The sequence below is a fragment of the Scylla paramamosain genome, chromosome 5, assembly GCF_035594125.1.
Source record: "Scylla paramamosain isolate STU-SP2022 chromosome 5, ASM3559412v1, whole genome shotgun sequence".
NCBI classification, from domain to species: domain Eukaryota; kingdom Metazoa; phylum Arthropoda; class Malacostraca; order Decapoda; family Portunidae; genus Scylla; species Scylla paramamosain.
This window is the reverse complement of record NC_087155.1, coordinates 34182556-34200998: the sequence shown is the minus strand read 5'-3', so window position 1 is coordinate 34200998 and position 18443 is coordinate 34182556. Positions and strand designations below refer to the sequence as shown.

Sequence of the window (18443 nt, the reverse complement as noted above, 5' to 3'; positions counted from 1 at the left end):
AAAGACAAGACACACAACTTTCACATTCACACCACTTTTTTAGCCCCTTGGCCACTAATAACGAAGAGAAAAGTACACTTGCCCTCACTTTGTCGGCATCAGCTGCACAGCCTCAACAGTTTGGTCAAGAACAAGGCTACTTCATAGCAAGTACCCCCCCCAACCACACCTAATTGCCCCACACCTATGTGAGGCCATCAATGTGTAGCACCTCCCTCAGAGGTCACAGGGTCAAGTTATTACTTATGCACACACAACTCCTCTCTGATCGTTTCTGTCGTGTATAATCATTCTACTATGCTCCAGTGTCAGTCCTCTTCCTTTAATAATAATAATGATAATAATAATAATAATAATAATAATAATAATAATAATAATAATAATAATAATAATAATAAGGTTGGTGGAAGTGGTTAGCTCTGCTTATAAATTTCCTAAACCTTATTTATTCTTCTTTTCCACTGTTTGTCAATAGTTTACTCAAAGCTATTAACCCCTTCAGTATGATGATACCTACATAGGCATCGTGAAGCACCAGTGGAATATACAATGACACTTACATAGGTATCATGGTTAGATTTTATTTTAGTTGTTATTAATCCTGTCTCGCCTTGTCTTGACAGACTCCGTATTATGTCCTTGAGGTTCTACTGCTCCTCCCACTCTCCCTGTTCCCACCAGTCACATAAATAAGCCACCCCATGCCCCATCCTCTATCCAGAATGGGGAAGTCTCATTGGTAGAGCCCTGCATCACAGTTTCCCCCCCTATGGTCCTTCCCTTATCTTCCATATCCCCCCATCTTTCCCTTCATCCTATTCCCCCTCCACCAGGGAGGAGAGACTGCAAGGGGGTACAGTTTCCCCCTTACCTTGTTCATTCCTTGCCCTCTTACCCTCTTCTCCCTCCTTCCTCCCTACATTGACTCTCTCTCTCTCTCTCTCTCTCTCTCTCTCTCTCTCTCTCTCTCTCTCTCTCTCTCTCTCTCTCTCTCTCTCTCCCCAGGAATGGGAGACAGTCCACAGGGTACAGTTCCTTCTCTCCTCCATGGTTCATTCCTTGTCCTCTTACCCTCCTATCTCTCTCTCTCTCTCTCTCTCTCTCTCTCTCTCTCTCTCTCTCTCTCTCTCTCTCTCTCTCTCTCTCTCTCTCATGTGTGTGTGTGTGTGTGTGTGTGTGTGTGTTGTACTTACATGCAGAAAACAACAACTCTTGCCTCATATTTCTATGACAACTGAAAGATTGACTCAGAGAGAGAGAGAGAGAGAGAGAGAGAGAGAGAGAGAGAGAGAGAGAGAGAGAGAGAGAGAGAGAGAGAGAGAGAGAGAGAGAGAGAGAGAGAGAGAGAGAGAAATTATAGTATTAGAAATTAAATAAGTTACCGCTCACAGTCCTACACCATATATGAGCAATGTGCATTTTCTAAGCATCTGAAGCAAAGCTGCACAATAAAATACCTTCATCATCTGCTTCTCTACGTGCTTCCTCTTCTTCCTCCTCAATGTCATCTTCCCCTACTTCTGCTGCCATTGAGTCTGCTTCTGTGAAATTTTCCTCAGAGTCCTGTGTGCTTTCTTCATTGGACTGCTCTGCTCTGGTGACCATGATCGTTGGAGGTTCACGATGGAGAGTGTCTCCTTCACTTGTGCTCACCCCACCTTCTGCTCCTAGATCAACTGGAAAATAATTTTATCAGAAGGCCTGACCATGTGGAAACCCTACATAATTTATTTTAGATATTTCAGATATCCTGTCATTCCAACAACGACATACACAATAATCAATTAATATATGTAGTCTTCTATGTGTGGATCTGGTCTTCAATGGGCTGTAAAAGTGAATTTGCATTATTTCAAAACAAAATCTGCAAATGCAGCATTTTTTTGGTTTTTGTACTTTCCATGCAGCACATCCCTTAAGTTTAGAAGCTTTCATTACATTTAAAAAAGCTCCAAATACTGAGGTATACTACCTGTAGGAGAGCGCCGCAAGGGAGTGCTGGGCTGGGATCTGTTGCTCTCATCCAGTTGGCCCAAGTCAATCCTGGTATCATCAATAAGTCCACCCTCTGCCATCTGTGCTAAACCACCTAGAAAACAAAAATTTAAGATAGTGGCAGCCAAAGGAACTGTCCTCCCTGACTACAAAGAAGCAAAACTAAATGCAAGTTGCCATGACACCCAAATGAATCTGAGAGCACACAGAATAACAAGAGTAATGAAAGTATGCAGCATGAAAAACTTAAGCAAATAAAATTAAGTATGGAGTACTGAAATGGATGAGAAATATATTGAGACAGCATAGATGGTCATGTTAAGAGTGCTTACAAAGAGTATTTATGTTAACAAAATTAAGTCTTAGTAGAAGAGGAACAGAAGAGTGAAAAAGTGAAAGGATGAAAGAATATATGTATAAAAGCTGTGCTTGTAAAAGGAAAGAGTATCTTGAATAGAGAAATATGGAGGCTCTTCAATGAAGTTTTGTGAGACACTCTCAGAGATCAAAGTGTCAGAGTAAGAAAAATTGATAGCCAGCAGAAAAAATAACTACCAAATACTCTACTTACTTGTTTGGGGTGGATTTGATATTTCAGGGTTAGAACCAAATACAAATCCACCAGATGGAACTTGTGGGGAACTGACAGCTTCAGAAAATCCATCTCCACGTCTGGGAACAAATAGAGTTGGTGTTGATGGAACAATACTATCATCTCCTCCTTCTTCATACTGAGGCAACTGGCTGAAAGGAAGTAATGTTTGGCGACGCTCTTGACGAATGATAGGTCGGGGAAGTACAAGGGATGATCTCGAGCTGGTCTGTGATGGCCCATCCATTCCACGACTTGAAGAAGAGGGCTGGCTTGGTCCTGCTGAGGGTTGAGGATGCTGACTTTCACTTGGGGTTTCATGGGATTCACCTCTTGAATCCTCAGCATCTTCTGACAAACGTGAAGTTGCTTCAGCTTCTGCTTCAGCATCTCCCAGGTTTCCTTCAGCTTCTCTGGTATTCTGTCCTTCCTCTGCATTAAGTCCCTGACTGCATTCTCGAGTAGTTTCATCATGCTCCATGGCTTCATCTTCATCATCAGAGTCAATCTGATGAAGACCAGTTTCTTGCTCTTCTTCACCCATGTGATCATCCTCCTCCTCCTCCTCTTCTTCCTCATCTTCCTCACCTGGATCATATTCTCCTTCATCATCTGATTCTAACTGAATTACATCATCATTTTCTTGGGTCTGACTTGCATCATCATTTTCCTGTTCAGCATGTGAAGATGATGGCCCCGCTTCTTCTGCCGAAAGCTGTGCATCTCCTTCAACACATGTGCGTTTTGCATCTTTAGTATTACTAACTGTCTCAGGCGAATCAAGCTTTCTTTTCAGTGAGCTGGTGTCTGACGGCCCAGCCATTTCTTGAGAGCTAAGTGGGCTCACAAGAGCAATAGCTTGTGAAATCAACGTGTCAGCAGATACTTCTTGAGAGTCTTGCCTCAAGTGTTGGGCTGAAGTAGCTGCAGTTTTGGATGAAGCTCCTGCACCTCCAGCAGCTACAGACACAATAGGTGCAACAATAGAAGTACTGGCTATGGCAGTTTGAGGTCCTAAAGTAGACTGACTGGCCAAGGTAGACTGTGACCCTGCAGTTGAAGAAGTAGCTGCAGCAGTTTGCAAAGCTGCAGCTTTTGTGGAGGGTGCTGACTGGACTGCTGCTGTTGACTGAGTGGCAGGAGTGGATTCAGCAACACCTGTGGTTGATTGTGAGGCTGGAGATGACTGACTGGCTAGTGTTGATTTAGTAGCAGTTGAAGACTGTGATGATGGTTGTGATGATGTAATAGAAGAGATTGCAGCTGCAGGAGCTGTTGGAGTAGTAAGGGAAACTGAAACTGGTGTTGGGGAGACAGTTGCAGTGAGGGTTGTGGTCATGGTCGTGGTAGCAGAAGGTGTTGTGGTGGCTGTAGTGAGTAATGTTGGGGCAGAAATGGCTGGTGTGGGTGTCACAGTGGCTTGAGGCAAGGTCACAGTGGAAGACACCATGCCGTCACTGTGAGTTTCTAAGGGAGACACCACCATAACGGTTGATCCTTGGGCAGGTGCAGACCCGCCTGTAGGTGGAGCCATTGGGCGGATGCTTGCAGTGGGAATGGCACGTGATGGTGGAACAACTTGTGTAGCAGCCTGTGAGCGAGGAGAAGCAGATGCAGCCCCTGGAGTGCTCATGGGCTTGATATTAGCAGTGGGTGGAGGGTCAAATCCAGTCTTCTCTGATGACACACCACTTGTAGATGGCTTAGATACCTGATGGATCAGAAGAACATGAATATTTGAATAATCGTCTGGAGATGATGACAGCACTTGATGATGTAAAAATATCAATGCATATGTCCCTTACAGTAGTACTTCTGAATATAAGGCATTTAACACCAGGAAATCTAGTAATTACTTAAAAACTAACTGGAATCAAGGTTTACACCCATATCAAGACAGCAATGATTCAAACATACCCCTGTGGCTTGCTTCTGAAGGTTCTCCAACTGTCGCTGCTGCATCTGGAGTTTCTTGTTGAGAGTTTCAATTTCATGTGTTAATTGTTCACGTTCCTTTTCTAACTGAGCAATGCGTGTCTCGTACATTTGCTTCTGGTTCTGGGTTTCCTCTGTAAAAGACATAATTGTTTTACTACATTAAAGCATTTGAGAAAAATAAACAATGAGAATGAGAGAAATCTACTTTATAGAGCCAGGGCAAACCATGAGAATACTAGGGAAGAAATGCAATATTTAAGACAATTTGAGGCTGAATTGTGCACTTATGAAATGGTTCAAATAAAAACAAGAGCTTCTGTACAACCATTACCTTAAGATGCACAAGCACTTGAATAGAAAGATAAATTTCAAAAGGGACTAATACAAGAATGGGCAGACAGGTAGAATATTTCTTTCTTACTTTTTAAAGAATATCACAAGGAACTTACCTGGAGAGAGAGAGAGAGAGAGAGAGAGAGAGAGAGAGAGAGAGAGAGAGAGAGAGAGAGAGAGAGAGAGAGAGAGAGAGAGAGAGAGAGAGAGAGAGAGAATGAATCAACTGAATGATCAATAATACCCAATCTCTTTGTGAAGTCTGCAATTTGCTTGGAGACATTTTGTTTAAGTTGGGTGGCAAAGTTTTGAGCTACTTGCAGCTCTCTAGTCTTGCCCTCTAAATCACTTCGAAGCTTGGTAAATTCTCCCTCTTTTTGCTGTGTCTGAAATAACGTATAAAAGTTAAAAAAAAAAAAAAAAATGTTTCACACTTCCTTCCATCTAATGCTTCCTTCACATTGTTAATCCATCCTATTCATTGCCTTTCCCTTTATCTTGTACCTCTCACATCATACCATTATCTTTATTCTTTCCACAAGCTTAAACCATAGCAAAACTCCCTACTGAATTCTATTGGTCAATTCCTTCCTTACTTACACCACCAGTTTTGTCCTTCATACTTCCTCATTCATAACTTGCTCCACATGTGTCACTCCTCACAAGTTTCTCAGATGTCTCATCTATACTACATTTAACCTCTGCACTCTTGTTCCTGTATTTCATGCTTAAGCCCCACACCAAGCAGTCAGAACCATTACTGCCTCCTTATTGCCTCCTTTATGCATTCAAACAAATAACATACATATAAACATTCAATTCTTTTCTCCTCTCTCACGACATATATATATATAAACATTAAATTCTTTTCTCCCCTCTCATGGCTCACAACTAACAATCTTATCTAATTTCAAAACACAACCACATATTATCACTCCACCAAAGAGCATTCCACCCTCTAGTCTCACCCATGTTTAATCATAAAAGTCCTTCTTCATTTTAATTTCTTCAAGGCATACCATCCATGCCAACCAAACCTTTAACATTCCTAACCCTGCCATTCAGGTACGTACCAATATTATGCTTCTTTTTTTTTTTTTTGCTGCAAGACTTTGCAAACTTACCAACATAATTTTGATATTTATGTTACAATATAACAATTATTTTTAACAAAAGAGCTCAAGATAAATCTCTGGGGAATTCAAGAACCAAAGGCAAAAATTTTAATTTTCATTTAATGTTAGAATCCTAACTTCATGAGTTCCATGAATTCCATGAGAGTCTCTCAGACTCCATGACCCACAAAATACATCAAGAACCAGTGATTCACAATACAAATCTATACATATCTATACACCAAACAAATGCAACCTGGAGTACCTGAGATGAGGTAACACACACACACACATACATACCTACCTAAGACGAGCTCACAGGATTTAGGTGAATATAATACTCTACTGGAAGACACAAGAGTTTATCTGGACAGGATAATGAGTAAGAATGACAGGGTAGGAGGAGACAGTAAGCACTTGCCAAAATGATAATTCCTCCCAGTGAGGTCTAAAGTTGTGAACTTATCATTAAACCCAGCTGTGATCTCACTGAACGTTTCCCTTTGTGTCTCACAACGCAAGGCAGTCACAGCCTGCCCTCTAAAGACAACTCTCTTCCTCCACACAAAACTGCAAGCACCTAATAACACATACCTTTCACTCAAAATTTCAAAATTATCATGGCGACTCCTACACCAGCCTCGGAGTCCCCACCTGGGGAGGGGACCATAAATGTCCCCAGGTCAGACTGTCCTTCTGTTGAGGACCCTAAGTGTCTTGACACCCCTCTCAACTTTTTCTTCATTAACTTTTGCAACATCTGCGGTCTAAGATCTAATTTTCAATCTGTAGAACACCACCTCTCCTCTTCTAAACCTCATCTTCTTTTCCTCACTGAAACTCAGGTGTCTGAGGCAACTGACAGTAGCCACTTTTCTGTTCCCTCCTACTTTCTCTATCCTCATTTTCAATCCAAAGCTGGATGTTGTGTTTATGTGCACAATGACTTAACCCACACTCTTGAATCTTCCAAGTTTTCCACCATCTGGCTACAACTACAGAATCATTCTCAAACTATATTTATCTGTGCTGTATACCTCTCACCTAACTCCTCCGACTATAAGAAATTCTTTGACTACTTAACTTCCAAAGTGGAGCACATTCTGACCCTCTTCCCTTTTGCAGAGATCTCCATTGTTGGAGACTTCAATGTTCACCACCAACTTTGGCTTTCCTCTCCCTTCACTGACCATCCTGGTGAACTAGCCTTCAACTTTGCTATCCTCCACGACCTAGAGCAATTGGTGCAACACCCTACTCGTATTCCTGGGGGGGTGCCTGAGGAGGTATTTTGCTGATTTTCCTTGAAATGACTACTGCTCCCATGTCTGAGACCCTTCTTTGTGCGCTCAGCTAATAACAGAGGTGATAATGTCTGGCATGGAGGTGTACATTCCTCACTCTTTTTCTCGACCTAAACCTTCCAAACCTTGGTTTAACACAGCTTGTTCTCATGCTATACATGATAGAGAGGTGGCCCACAAAAGGTACTTAAGCCTTCCATCACCAGAATCTCATGCACTTTATATTTCTTCCCAGAACCATGCCAAGTCTGTTCTCCAACTAGCCAAAAACTCCAGAAAAGTACCAGAAAGTTACCATACCAGAAAGTGTCAAAATCTTTCAAGATATAACTCACCTTGTGACTTCTGGCATCTAGCCAAAAATATCTCCAATAACTTTGCTTCTTCTTCTTTTCCTCCTTTATTTCAACCAGATGGCACCACTGCTATCACATCTATTTCTAAAGCTGAACTCTTCACTCAAACCCTTGCTAAAAACTCTACCTTGGACAATTCTGGACTTGTTCCTCCCTCTCCTCCACCCTCTGACTACTTCATGGCACAACAAAAATGATTCCAAACTTAAGTGAAGAGAAATACAAAATAAGACCAGAAAAACTAAACCTTCCAACTCTGGAACAAAGAAGGGAGAGAGGAGACTTACAAGATATAGACTAATGGAAGAACTGAAAAAGCCAGACAGCAATGACATTGTGATGTGGGATATGAGAGACACTAAAGGACATGGAAAGAGGCTGAAAAAGGAAATTTGTAGAAGAGATATCAAAAAGAATAGTTTTCCACAAAGAGTAGTTGATATATGGAACTGTCTAAATAAGGATGTGGTGCAAGCAAAAATTATTCATAATTTCAAGGCCAAGTTAGACAATAACAGATACACAGGTGGGACAGTACGTGCATAGCTCCTTTCCTGCATGAAACAACTAGGTAATCACAAAACACACACACACACACACACACACACACACACACACACACACACACACACACACACACACACACATACACATTCCCTAAAACTTCACTAAAATTAATCCAAGTTTTAGTCTTTAGACCTCTGAAGGTGAAGAGAAATAGGAGTAATTAATCTTTTACCTGAACCTTTGCCTGCTCAAATTCAGCTTCTTTGTTGGACAGCATTTGTTTTAAGTTGCTAACTTCTTTCCTGTAATTGAATGTAGAAGTGATTAAAATGCATTGTAAAAACAAATTTTCTTGGATGCCTATCAATGAAAAAGATAAAATTAATTCTAAGCAATAGGGATTCTTTAAACTAATCAGCCAAACATCATTGCTACTGCATGTCCCCTAGTGACATGTTATTGTAAATCCCATGTGAATACAGATGCACAGAACATTAATCATAATGATACTTTTGAAATTCTGGATCAATTTTTAAATATCTTGTATGAATAATTTTGAGAGATGATGATCAAAACCGATATTTTTTGAGGTTATTAAGTAATACTGCTATCAATATCTTAAATACAACATATCACAAGTCTGAAATCTACTGATATGGACAATGGAAAAGATAAAACATAAGACATAATATGGCATAACATACTCAGTAACATCATGATATATGGATATAGTGACATAATATGGCATAACATACTCAGTAACATCATGATATATGGATATAGTTATTTTCGTAAAGATTTTAGTATCTCTTTCATGAAGCAAGCAACATGGCATAGTAATCGAACACCAAAACAAACAACTCTCAGGACTGCTCTGGCATAACGGGAGAGGAATGAAGGGAGCCACAGGCTCATGGAGTAGTGGCACGGACAATGCAGCAGGAATGAACTGGTTATCCAACTACATGTTTGTTAACTTCAACTAAGGTGGCCCAGTCAGATGTTTATTTTGGTTAGATATACAGCATTACTCTCACCAGGACACTCAAATTGCCTATTTTCAATTCAGATTTTTGTTTCCATATACTAAGAAGTTGATCTACGTAATTTGGAGTTTTAAGTGGCACAGACATGTGGTGTTAATTTTTACTGTTGTCTGCATTAATACACTTCCGATCAATGGTGTATTTTTTAGAAACCTAGAGATGACCAAATAAATTTAAATGCCATATTCACTAGAATATGAATTTAAATATTTTTGTTCACGAGTTAAAATTTTACCTGTTACTACTTAGAAGGTATTGTGTAGAAAAGTATATTATAAAAGCTCATTACTTCTTTAAGTACATAGAATGACACTAGATATATTTGATATTGCTCTTATGTATGAGAAGGGGACATGTCTGGTGCTGCCACCTGATGACAATCACTAATTTACCAAACTCCCCATTGCAATCTGTAGATAAGCACGTAATTTATAATAATCTACATTATAATTATAATAGTAAATGCATATCTGAAAGTGTTAGCTTTCACTACTAATATGGGAAGACAATAATTCCATTAACAGCCCAAGATAATAAAATTTAACCATTTCTTTGTGCCCCTAAGGAAAGACACCAAGTGGGTGACTTGCAGTAGCAAGTCTCCTTTCATTGTATAACCATACTTGAGGTAAGTGACAAGCACTTACCTCTATCCATTAACATAAAAAAACGTTTACTCACTGCAGAGAAGAGCACTCTTCTTGTGTTGCCTCCTGTTTTTGACGAAGTGAAGTTATAGTATCTTCAAATTCTTTCACCTTTTCTGGGCCAATAACAGTTTCACCCTCTGCACTTTCACCTGCACCTGCCTGAAACAAAACAAAGCAAAATAAATCAATGACTTGTTCAACAGATTCACATCTAGTTAGGAACATTGCAGATAAAAGTGTTGTTAGTTTATCAGCTTCAAACAATGATTAAGCTCTTCCAGCACATGAAAGTTTGCTTCTATATTTTACATGCGAGTGCAATACTCAATGGCAAGGAAACTATCTAATTCCTACTGATTATTTCCTCTGTCACACCACATCTTTGAACTGATATCCATTAGCTAGATAATCCATCTAGCAGCATACTTCATATTTCTGCCTGGAGTCATGCCAAGTCTGTTCTCCAACTAGCCAAAACTCCTTCATTAATGGAAAATGTCAAAATCTTTCAAGATCTAACTCTCCTCACAATTTCTGGCACCTAGCCAAAACATCTCTAATAACTTAGCTTCTTCATCTTTCCCTCCTTTATTATAACCTTATGGCACCACTACCATCTCAACTATTTATAAACCTGAACTCTATGCTCAAAGCTTTACTAAAAACACTACCTTGGATGATTAAGGGCTTGTTCCTTCCACTCCTTCATCCTCTACTTCATGCTACCCAGTTCATGCTTCACAGTAATGTTTTCCATGCCCTCCCTGGCCTAAAACCCTTAGAAGATTTATGGACTTGATGTGGTTCCAGCTCTCGCAGTGTGTAGATGTCTGTGACCCTCTCTGTGGGGGACTCTCACATCATGGCCCAGGCTCCTATACCCCAGAGGCACCTTGACCTCTCCTCACCTGAGGACAAGGGAGGCTTGTGCCAGGTGGTTGGGAAGAGGCATCATAAGGTTTCATTTTGACAGTATAAGCTCCTCCCCCATGAGGAGCTTACTCCCTTCCAAGCCATGAGGCAGCTGGAGAAGGAGTACCCATGCTTGTCACTTCAGGTACTCATGTCTGGGCACAAGCTTCTGCTCAAGCCCAAGACTGAGGAGTCTGCATTTCTTCTCACATGAGGCTTTTGAGAGAAAACATTCAGCATCACCCTGGATGAGGCCATGATGGAGACCAAAGGCATCGTTCCATGATACCCCTTGGCCTTCTCCCTTGAGCCCATCTTGCTGTGTCCTCACATTGCATTCATCCATACGTATTCTTATTGCACAGGGCATGGCCACCGAGAACCCACGCATCAGGTTAAGGTGACACTCAGGGGGCAACTCCCAAACTCCCTTGATCTAGGCTCTTAGGGTGTGTACTCCATCAGGAGGTTCATCCCCAAGCCCCCATGGTGCTTCAAGTGTCAGGCCTTTGGATATGTCCAGTGGTACTGCCGGTCCTGGGTTCTGTGTGGTGTCTGCAGCAGCCAGCATCCCACCTCAGAGTACATCAGCACTCTGAGGGCTGAAAGCCGGCCTGCTCAATGCCCGAACTGTAGCAAGGGTCACCACACATGGCACAAACTCTGGCCAAAGAGGTTGAGGAGGCTTCCTCCCAGCTACTCTGGGCAGAGGGCAGCCACTGAGAATTGTAAAGACCAAAAGCCCTTGCCAGCAGCTCCTCCACAGACTGCCATTGCCTCTGCCATGGACCTGCTCTTGAAGAAGAGGAGAAGGAGAAGGAAGAGGTCCAAGGTTGTCCCCAAAACTACCAGAGCCACTGCAACAGAGTGCCACACCCGCGATACTGTGACACAGACCAAGTTGGTCCCCATGCCTTGCCACATCTGTGCTGCCACCCAGACTATCACCACAAGCACCAGGAACATTGCAACTGACAACCCTGCCTGGGAACTGTCAGATATCATGCATAACCCTTCCAAGTGGGTAGATAACTTCCTGGACAAATACTTTGGTGAGCGCCAGTGCCCCCTCCAAGACCCATCTCCCAAGCCACTACTTAAGATACCAAACACAGATGAGCCACCCATTGCCTGTGTGGGTAACAAGCCCCATGAATCAACAAGAAGACCTGATGGGGTCCCTCCTATTGTTCTTCAAAACTGGGCTTCCGTGCTTGCACCTTGCCTAATTAAACTCTTTCAACTCTGTCTATCAACATCTACCTTTCTTTCTTGTTGGAAGTTTGCCTACATTCAGCCTGTTCCTAAAATAGGTGACTGTTCTAATCCTTCAAACTACCATCCTATTGCTTTAGCTTCCTGCCTATCTAAAAGTTTTTGAATCTATCCACAACAGGAAGATTCTTAAACATCTATCACTTCACAACATTGTATCTGATCACCAGTATGGGTTCCATCAAAGCCACTCTACTGGTGATCTTCTGGCTTTCCTTACTGAGTCTTGGTCATCCTCCTTTAAGGATTCAGGTAACACTTTTGCTATTGCCTTAGACATATCAAAAGCCTTTGATAGACATTGGCACAAAGATTTGATTTCTAAACTACCCTCCTACAGCTTTTATCCTGTAACTTAATCTCAAGTTTCTTTTCTGAACTTTCTATTGCTGCTGTGGTAGACAGTTACTGTTCTTCTAAATCTATTAACAGTGGTGTTCCTCAGGATTCTGTCCTGTCACCCACTCTCTTCCTATTATTCACCAATGACCTTTTAAACCAAACTTCTTGTCCTATCCACTCCTACACTGATGATACCACCCTGCACTTTTCTATGTCTTTTCATAGACGTCCAACCCTCCAGGAAGTAAATAGTTCATGCAGGGAAGCCATGGAATGCCTGACTTCTGATCTCTCTCAAATTTCTGATAGAGGCAGAACAAACTTAGTATTGTTTAATGCCTCAAAAACTCAATTCCTCCATCTATCAACTCGACACAACCTTCCAGACAACTATTCCCTCTTCTTCAATAACACAACTGTTCTCCTCTTCTACACTGAACATTCTCAATTTGTTCTTTACTTATAATCTAAACAGGAAACTTCACATCTCATCTCTAACTAAAACAGCTTCTATGAAGTTAGGTGTTCTGAGTCATCTCCACCTGTTTTTGTCATCCCCCCCACCCCCAAGCTGCTAACTTTGTAATGGGGCCTTATGCATCCATGTATGGAGTATGTCTTACATGTATGGGGGGGTTCCACTCATACCACTCTTTTAGACAAGGCGGAATCAAAAGCTTTTTCATCTTATCAACTCCTCTCCTCTAACTGACTGTTTTTAGCCTCTTTCTCATTGCCACAATGTTGCATCTCTTGCTATCTTCTATTTTCTATTCTATTTTCATGCCAACTGCTCTTCTGATCCCACAGTCTTGATGCACAAGAATTTCTTCTTTCTCTCACCCCTATTTTGTCTACCTCTCTAATGCAAGAGTTAACCAGTATTCTCAATCATTCATTCCTTTCTCTGACAAACTCTGGAACTTTCTGTCTGTTTCTGTATTTCCACCTTCCTGTGACTTGAATTTTTATCCTGTAATTTTTGACTACCACTTTCAACTCTGTTCAGGAACTGGCACTTCAGTGGGCCTTTTTTTTTTATTGCAGTTTTGTTGCCCTTGGCAAGTGCTCCTCCTACATTTAAAAAAAAAAAAAAAAGCACGGAAAGGTATTCCAAAGCTACTAATTTATTTATATCTAGATCACAGAAAAGTTTAGGATAAATTATTTCCATTTCACAATGCTGTTAAATACCAATTCCCTAGATTTTGAATTCTATGAGCAAAATCTGCTTCTCCCACAAAGCCAATCAAAATGTAGAAGCACAAAGTATATTCTGAAATATTGAAAAATTCTCTATTACTTACTCCTGCAGTTGAAGCTCCACCTTCTGCTGCTTTCTTGTACTTTGTTGCAATTTTTCGAAGCTGAGAGAAGAAAAACACTTCAATCATATTTTATTCAATGATACAGCAGGCTGACACTACCCTGAAAGAGAGGTAACCAAGACAAGGTGCTACTGTATGAGCATATAAACTATCACATTCACATGCATCTTAGTCAAACTCAGCAATGAAAGGTAAACAGATTATTAGAATATTGAAAAGGATTATGAACAGGAGGAAAGGATAAGAATGATGTGCTCATTTACCTGCAAAGATTGTTTTTCAAAGTTATCAGCCTTCTTGATTGCATCTGCTAACTTTGTCTCAGCATCCTTAAGCTTCTCACCAAGTGTTTCCATTTCACGTTTTGTGGTTTCCAGCTGATGTCTCTGTGTCTCTTCTCGTTGTTTCAGCTCCATCATCTATGAACAATCATTTTAGTACAGAAGTTAATCATGACATAATTAAACCAAAAAAACAGTTTACCAAATAAGAATATGGTTTTACAAATTCTTTCCATGGATCTTGAACATTTATACACTTGTGTTCAATAGTCAGGTACAACACAAAATATGAAAGTGTATCTCACATTTGCCATTTCTTGCTGGTGGGTGGCTTGAGCTTGCTGTGATGATGCTTCCAGGCCTCGCACACGCTCCTGGGACTGCACCAGCTATCACCACAACAATTTCATTAGGTCAAGTGTGAGCAACAAAAAACCCTTACAATTATAAACATTGTCCTACTGTTATTCCTTTAGCCCCTTAAATATAACTACTGAAAAACAGCTTCATTTATACATTTATTCCTCCATCCACAACACCTGTGATTATGAAGATCTAAAACAGTCTACCTCAAGTAACTCATTCAAAACTACCTATATCCCTTAACATCTATCCTCCTCATAAATTTTATTAATTTATTCCTAGTTTAATTCACTCTCAATTCTACCACAGTTCACCTGCTGCTGAAGACGAGCTCTTTCTGCTGCAACTTTCTTGCTCTCCTCCCCATGCTGTGGAAAGGTTTCATAATATATTATAGGAAAAATGTGTATCAACTAATCCAAAGAAAGGGAAGAAAGAAAATTACATGATCTTACATGTAAGGTTTAGGCCATATTTAATATTTTGAACTAAGTTTCGTCAATAACAATCATAAACAGGTTATCAGTAAGCAATTTAATGGGCTATACTGTCTCATTTGACATGACAAAAAACAAATGCAGCCTTACTTGTTGTTGCAGGCGAGTTTTCTCCAACACATTTTTCCTTGTCTCTTCATGTGCTTTACGTAACTCCTCTCGGGCACTTGTTAGCTGTTGCTGGAACTGATTCTTCTGATTGACAATCATCTGTTGATTCTTGGATAACTGTGCAAGCTAAAAGAACCAAAAGATCATTTATTTATTAAATATTTATATTCATATGATTAAGTAAAACAGGTGCATTACATAACAGATAGGGTAAATATTGCAACTGATTTCATAAAGTGTGTAATGGGAAAAGTAAAAAGCATTTACATCAGAAGTGAGTCAGTCTGCAGTGCACTATAATTTCTCCTACAATATGGATCAGTATAGAGGGAGCAGAATTTAGCTGTAAAGAGATACAGTAATGTGTGATGAAGTTGAACAAGCTGATTTATCCTAAAGCTTATGGATGCTCTTGAATTTTGTGTATTGCGGTGAAATTCCCAAAATTGGCTCAATGTGTTCAATGCATGCAAGACCTACCAATGTATGTCAGCATGTAATTCATGATGCATCAAGTGTACATTGAAATAAATAAGACAATAATTACCTGAGTCTTCAATCTGTTTAATTTCCACCTCTTTGCTTTGAAGTGCTTTTTGCTGTTCAGTCACCTCTTGTCTGTAGAAGAAATGTAAATAAAATTTTGAATATGATTTTCAAGATTAGATATTCTGAGTATCAAATAAACTGAGACTGTAATTTGAGAATCTACATTCATCATATAGAGAGAGAGAGAGAGAGAGAGAGAGAGAGAGAGAGAGAGAGAGAGAGAGAGAGAGAGAGAGAGAGAGAGAGAGAGAGAGAGAGAGAGAGAGAGAGAGAGAGAGAGAGAGAGAGAGAGAGAGAGAGAGAGAGAGAGAGAGAGAGAGAGAGAGAGAGAGAGAGAGAGAGAGAGAGAGAGAGAGAGAGAGAGAGAGAGAGAGAGAGAGAGATTTATACATCCTGCTTGTTACTGCTGAGCAGGCAGAAAAGACAGTGACCAAGTGAGGTTGCTGATGAGAAGGGGAAGGACCTGGAGGTCAGGGTGAGGGCCAAGGCCTAGTCAGTGAATTTCTTGTACAGCCAGTGTTGAAGTGGTGCTGATGTAAGGGGACAAAGGATGAGTATTGTGACATGAGGCCGATATGAGGCCAACCTTATTACTTGCCCTTTATAGATAATGATGGGCAATGTAGGGAACCATGGTACAGTGGGACCGCGCACTTTGGGGTCCAAGTGGTCCTCAGGTGCACAGGTTCGAATCCTGGCTATGGTCCGAGGGTAGGAAGGGCATCCACTCGGGGTAACTGTTCCCAAATGCCAAATCCAAAGTTCTTCATCAGGAGGCACCGTCTCAGCCCTGACAGACTAGGGAAACTAGATGAGAGTGAGAGAGAGAGAGAGAGAGAGAGAGAGAGAGAGAGAGAGAGAGAGAGAGAGAGAGAGAGAGAGAGAGAGAGAGAGAGAGAGAGAGAGAGAGAGAGAGAGAGAGAGAGAGAGAGAGAGAGAGAGAGAGAGAGAGAGAGAGAGAGAGAGAGAGAGAGAGAGAGAGAGAGAGAGAGAGAGAGAGAGAGAGAGAGAGAGAGAGAGAGAGAGAGAGAAAGGCGGGGGGGGGGAGTAACAGGGGATGTTAGGGACACATTACTGAGGACACCCAGGTAGGGAGTACGTGTGTTAACGCAGGGAACAAATAGTAAATAGATATCGCTTCTAGCTCGAGATCATGGCGTCTGGTTCATCATCTATCAGTGATGATGATTATGAGATAGATAGTGATGACATACTGGAAGACTCTCCAGATGAGTATGATTCAGATTATGATCATGAAAAAGACGTACAAAGACAGTGAAACTGACAGCATTAGTAGTGCAGAAACACTTTCAGCAAGCAAGGGAGAGCAGCAGTCTGGTGATGATTCTGCCTCAGAGCTCAGGCTCAGTGGGGCTCGAAAGTATTGTCCTGTTTGCAAGGAACAGCCTGGATTATGTTCAAAAGGAGCACTTCCAGGTTTACCACTGCTAATAGCATAGTGCATCATGATTCACTGAGTAAGTAAAACTGCCATTACTCTGCTTATACTATAATTTTCAAGTACATAGTATCGTTAGTAGTCTTAGATATTTCAGTATATCTGTATGCAAAGCACACATTATGATGATTATTAAATTTTCTTCCATTACTGTAGTAACTGTTTTTGTTTTTTTTTTCTCTCTTGCTATAAAAATATATTTCAAATTAAAGTGAATATCATTGAGTTAGAAATAAACTTTAGGTAAAACAATGGGCGTGAGGTGCACGGATGTACAGGCAAGGGCGTTGCGGTATGAGGGGGAGGAACACTTTGTTTTACATCAGCGGGTGGATGCGGTAAGGAAGGGGTTAAGCACATGCATTCACACACGTCATTAAACACATACAGGATGGCAAGACTGATAGCCTTCCACTCCTGCCAAGAAGGAAGGTCACAGCTCATCAATTTGCATCCTGTACCTAACCACCACTATGCAAGCAGGGGCTACAGCATGAGAAAAAGGTAAATCCCACAGTTTGTTTTAATTCATCCAGAAATTTGAATCCAAGACCTCTTCATTTGAGTCACAATAACCAAAAGAAAAAAAATAATAATAACAATACTTACTGAAGCTTTACAAAGTCCTCAGGCTTAGCTCGATTTAGTTTCTCCACAAGTTCTGCAGTTCTCTTTTTGAACATCTCCTTTTCATTTTCAAGAGTTTTCTTTTCAAGCTGTAAAGGTTAATTAATAATATTCATAATTAACAAACTTAATGAAAGTAGTCTAAAACAATAATGATATGAAAAACTGTTCCAATGATCTTCAAGTTTAATTAAAATGTTTTAACATAAACATTAACACATTTATTTACATGGCATACCACATGAATTCTGCATACTGAATAAATCTCAAATATGACACAATGAATAACTCACTTTTAAAGAAGAGAAAAAAATATGGTGACTGACATATATGATTGAGTCATGATTATAATAATTCTGTAAGAGTTTACCAAAAGTAAAAAAAAAAGGCTTTCAATGATGGACACATCCCTCAATAAGTCAGTTTCTTCTATATTGTTAAAAACATTTTAATACACTCAATGTCATTCAGGAAAACTAAGTTAGATTCTTTACATGTATCAGCCTTGGTCATCTGCAGAGACCTTATAATACAATATTGTCAAAAGCAACTGGACTTGCCTTGCTTATAGTTTATATCCTGGTATAATTAATTTCATAACTCTACAGTAATGCATGTGAATACATTAACTTACTGTTAGTGAATCAATCCTATTATCATTCAGCCTCAGTTTCTCCTGTAGTGGTTCAATCTGCTTCTGAATTGACTCATATTTGGCCTTAAATTCAGCTAGTGAGTTCTGCAAATCCTTCTTTTTCTTCACGCATGAGGCGGGTTGCTGTCAGCCAATGCATCCATGGTGTGCACCTTCCTCAGGAGCTCAGCATAGCGACTAGCACTGTCTACAGAGACCTGGAGAGAAC

At 40.5% G+C, this 18443-nt stretch overlaps 1 protein-coding gene across 1 annotated transcript in view; it reads right to left on the bottom strand.

Annotated features, from left to right (window-relative positions):
- The window catches only part of LOC135100982 (nucleoprotein TPR-like), a 48768-nt gene that overhangs the window by 2396 nt on the left and 27929 nt on the right, over positions 1-18443 (bottom strand). The window contains 18 exon segments of the mRNA XM_064004598.1: positions 1458-1676; positions 1973-2089; positions 2567-4298; positions 4505-4656; positions 5103-5244; positions 8373-8442; positions 9868-9995; positions 13673-13732; positions 13957-14112; positions 14280-14363; positions 14652-14705; positions 14925-15005; positions 15007-15071; positions 15493-15563; positions 17563-17669; positions 18215-18328; positions 18330-18353; positions 18355-18432. Coding sequence (XP_063860668.1) covers positions 1458-1676; positions 1973-2089; positions 2567-4298; positions 4505-4656; positions 5103-5244; positions 8373-8442; positions 9868-9995; positions 13673-13732; positions 13957-14112; positions 14280-14363; positions 14652-14705; positions 14925-15005; positions 15007-15071; positions 15493-15563; positions 17563-17669; positions 18215-18328; positions 18330-18353; positions 18355-18432 — 3454 coding nt within the window.